Source organism: Gracilinanus agilis, unplaced genomic scaffold (genome assembly GCF_016433145.1).
Source record: "Gracilinanus agilis isolate LMUSP501 unplaced genomic scaffold, AgileGrace unplaced_scaffold20433, whole genome shotgun sequence".
Classification (NCBI taxonomy): domain Eukaryota; kingdom Metazoa; phylum Chordata; class Mammalia; order Didelphimorphia; family Didelphidae; genus Gracilinanus; species Gracilinanus agilis.
Genome location: NW_025351842.1, coordinates 1 through 3110, shown reverse-complemented (window position 1 = coordinate 3110; position 3110 = coordinate 1). Strand labels below are relative to the sequence as shown.

Genomic DNA, 3110 nt, shown 5'->3' with positions numbered 1-3110 from the left:
AGTCTGCCCAGCCCCGGCGGGGGTGTGGGGGAGGGGGCGATTACCGGCCCAGGCAGCCCTCCCCCCCCCCCCCCCCCCCGTAGGGCCGGGCCTGTGACCGGAGCCAGCTTGTCCAGCTCCAGCCGGGTGACCTTGAGCCTGTGTGGGGCGCAGGGTGCCCAGCAGTGGCCCAACCCGCCTCCAGCCCCACCCCCAGGGATTTGGGGGGGGCCCAGCGAGGGGGCAGGGCTTTTCTGACCGCAGCCCCCCTTTCCCCAGAATTCCCCTGCACAAGGGCAAGTCCATCCGCCAGACCATGAGGGAGATGGCCGATAGAGCCCAGGAGCTGCCCCTGGCCCAGGAGGCTGCCATGAAGTACGCCCTGGGCTTTGCGCAGGGCCAGCCCACCCCCGAGGTGCTCAAGAACTACATGGATGTGAGTACCCGCCCCAGGAGGCCGAGCCCCCCCCCCCCCCCCCAGGAAAGGGAGGCAGGTGGCCTCTGGGCCCTTGAAGCTGACAGGTGGGGAAACTGAGGCAGGTTAGGTGCCCAAGAGTCTGGAGCCCCTGGGTCAGGGCTATCTCCTCTGCCCTTCCCGCCTTGTACCAGCGGGGCCCTGGCTACCCCCCCCCAGTCTCCCCTGTAAGGGAAAGGACCAGCCTGCAGACTAGGGCGCATCTGATGACCCGCTGCTGCCACGTTCCCCCCAGGCTCAGTACTTCGGAAGCATCGGCATCGGGACCCCTCCCCAGGAGTTCACTGTGGTCTTCGACACCGGCTCCTCCAACCTCTGGGTCCCGTCTACCCACTGCAGCTTATGGGACGTGGCCTGCTGTGAGTCCCTCCCCTGTGCCTTGCTGGTGCCACAGGCGGCATCTCTCTAGGGAAACCTGGGCTCCAATTGTGTCTGGAGGGTCAGGAGGAGGGCCCCAGGCCCTGCTCTCAGGGAGCCCCCAGACTGGCACTATGGCCTCACTGACCCTGGGTCAGACCTGTACTAAGGGGCTGCCAAGGCTTGGACTTGGCCCTGAGACCAGGCTTAGCCCCCCTGGCCTGGGGCCAGCTTGCAGTGGCAGGCCCCCCCCCCCATCAGTCTGGGGCGGGGCTGGCCTCTGTGGCCTCCGGCTCACCCCTCCAGCGGGGGAGTTTGGCTGCCGGCACCTCCTTTCCCGGCCCCCAAGTCCTTCCCTGTTGTGCAGGGAAGGAAGCCTCCCTGCCCTGGGGGGGAACGGGGTTCTGGGTGAACCTGTTCTCGACTCCCTGGGCCTCACCTCTCACCCCTGCCCACAGCCCTGTGCCAGGCCTCGGGAGGTGTGTGACGCCACCAGGGAGGTGGCTTCAGGGCCTCTCTGGGGCAGGCAGAGTGGGGGCACCCTCAGTTCCAGCCCTTCCCCATGGAGGGGGGCCTCTGGCACGTCACCGTCATCCCACCCTCCCCTGTGTCCCCCCCTGCCCAGGGTTACACCACAAATACAACGCGGATAAATCCAGCACTTACGTGAAGAACGGAACCAGCTTCGCCATCCACTACGGCTCGGGCAGCCTCTCGGGATTCCTGAGTGAAGACACTGTCACAGTGAGTCTCCAGGGGTCAGGGGGAGGCCCGAGTGCCAGGCCCCAGGGGTGCCACAAAGGCAGGGGGGTGAATCGGCCCTGGATTGGGGAAAGAGGTCCAGGGGCCCAGCCGGGGATTGACCAGAGGACAGCCGAGACCCTTGCTGGCCCTCGTTGATATGGGGCAGACTGGGGGTGGTCTGGCCCCATGGGATGGTTGGAGTGGTTGGGGCCGGGCTGGACGCCCACTGTGATGACCCTTGGTGACCTCAGGCTGGCCCAGGCCCTTTCTCGTCCTCAGTTTCTCCATCTGTAAAATGAAGGGTTTGTACCAGTCCCGCCTCCTCCTCTCCCAGCGAGGTAGCTTCAGTTGGGGCCCTGCAGGCACTGGACTGTCCCAATGTGACTCAGTTTCCCCCAGGCTCCAGTGTCCAGGGCCGTTGGGTCTCTTCATTACTTACACGTACAGGGGGTGTCAGGGCAGAGGGAAAGGGGGAGGAGATCTCGGGGTAGTTTGGGGTCCCTGACCCAGCCTGGGGAACCCCCTCCCCCTCTAGGGCTCAGGCTTCCCGCCTGAAAAAGGCCAAGAACCCAAGCCACATGGTGGGCTGAATGGGCCCCCACAAGAGCTCGAGCCTCAGGCTAGTTGCCCATCTTCCTCCTGATTGGGGCGCCTCAGCCCCCAATCTCCCCGGGTGGGAAGTGCTCTCGCAGACCTGCTGTCTGGCCACATCCTGCCCGACCTCGGCTTCCTGTGTCTCGGGGCCATAGCTAGGCCCGGCTCCCGGGTGGAGGCAGCGCTCGGGTTTCTGCCTCCAAGCCTTTGGGGTTCCTCCTGCCCCAGCTCCTCTTTTCCTGCCAGGCCTGAGAGAGGCCCTGGAAAGGCTTCTCCCCCCGGTGGGCATGGGCCCAAGGCAGGGGCAGAGGCTGAAGGGATGAGAGGTAGAGAAGAGGGAATTCTCCTCTGAGCCCCTGGCAAAGCACAGCGGGCACCTTGCTCGTTCTTTCTGCCTTAGAATTATGTGGGGTCCTTGGGCTGTGGGGGTCAAGTGACCTGCCCAGGGTCACCCAGCTAGGAAGCATCTGAGGCTACTTTGGAACCCGGGACCTCCTAAGACTGGCTCTCGGTCCACTGAATCCCCCGGTGCCCCTGCAATGTCCTTTCCCAAACCGTCTTGGAGAGAGAGATGGGGTGGGGGTGGGGTGATCATCCCCATTTACAGATGAGCAGACTGAGGCCCCACAGGGACAGCGTGGGAGAGCCTGGAGAGGAACCCAGGCATCCTGACTCCCAGGGCTGAGTCCTGTGCCTTGGCGCCCCTCAGATCCCTTTTAGCCCAGAGGGTTCGGGAGGCAAGGCCATGGAGATTGAGCATCAGACCTTTGGGGAAGCTGTCAAACAGCCTGGCGTCACCTTCATCGCCGCCAAGTTCGATGGCATCCTGGGCATGGGGTTCCCGCGCATCTCGGTGGACAGCGTCACACCAGTCTTTGACAACCTCATGAACCAGAAGCTGGTGGAGAAGAACGTGTTTTCCTTCTATCTGAACAGGTAGGTGCAGGCCCAGAGTGTCCAC

General features: G+C 64.4%; 1 protein-coding gene across 1 annotated transcript; it reads left to right on the top strand.

Annotated features, from left to right (window-relative positions):
* Positions 1 to 153: 153 nt before the first annotated feature.
* LOC123254360 (cathepsin D-like) lies at positions 154 to 3089 on the top strand (the record flags this gene model as incomplete). Its single annotated transcript, XM_044683398.1, has 4 exons — positions 154 to 415; positions 690 to 813; positions 1437 to 1555; positions 2859 to 3089. Coding segments are annotated over 4 exons (736 nt in total), but the record flags the coding sequence as incomplete, so codon positions are not given.
* Between the last annotated feature and the right edge of the window lie 21 nt (positions 3090 to 3110).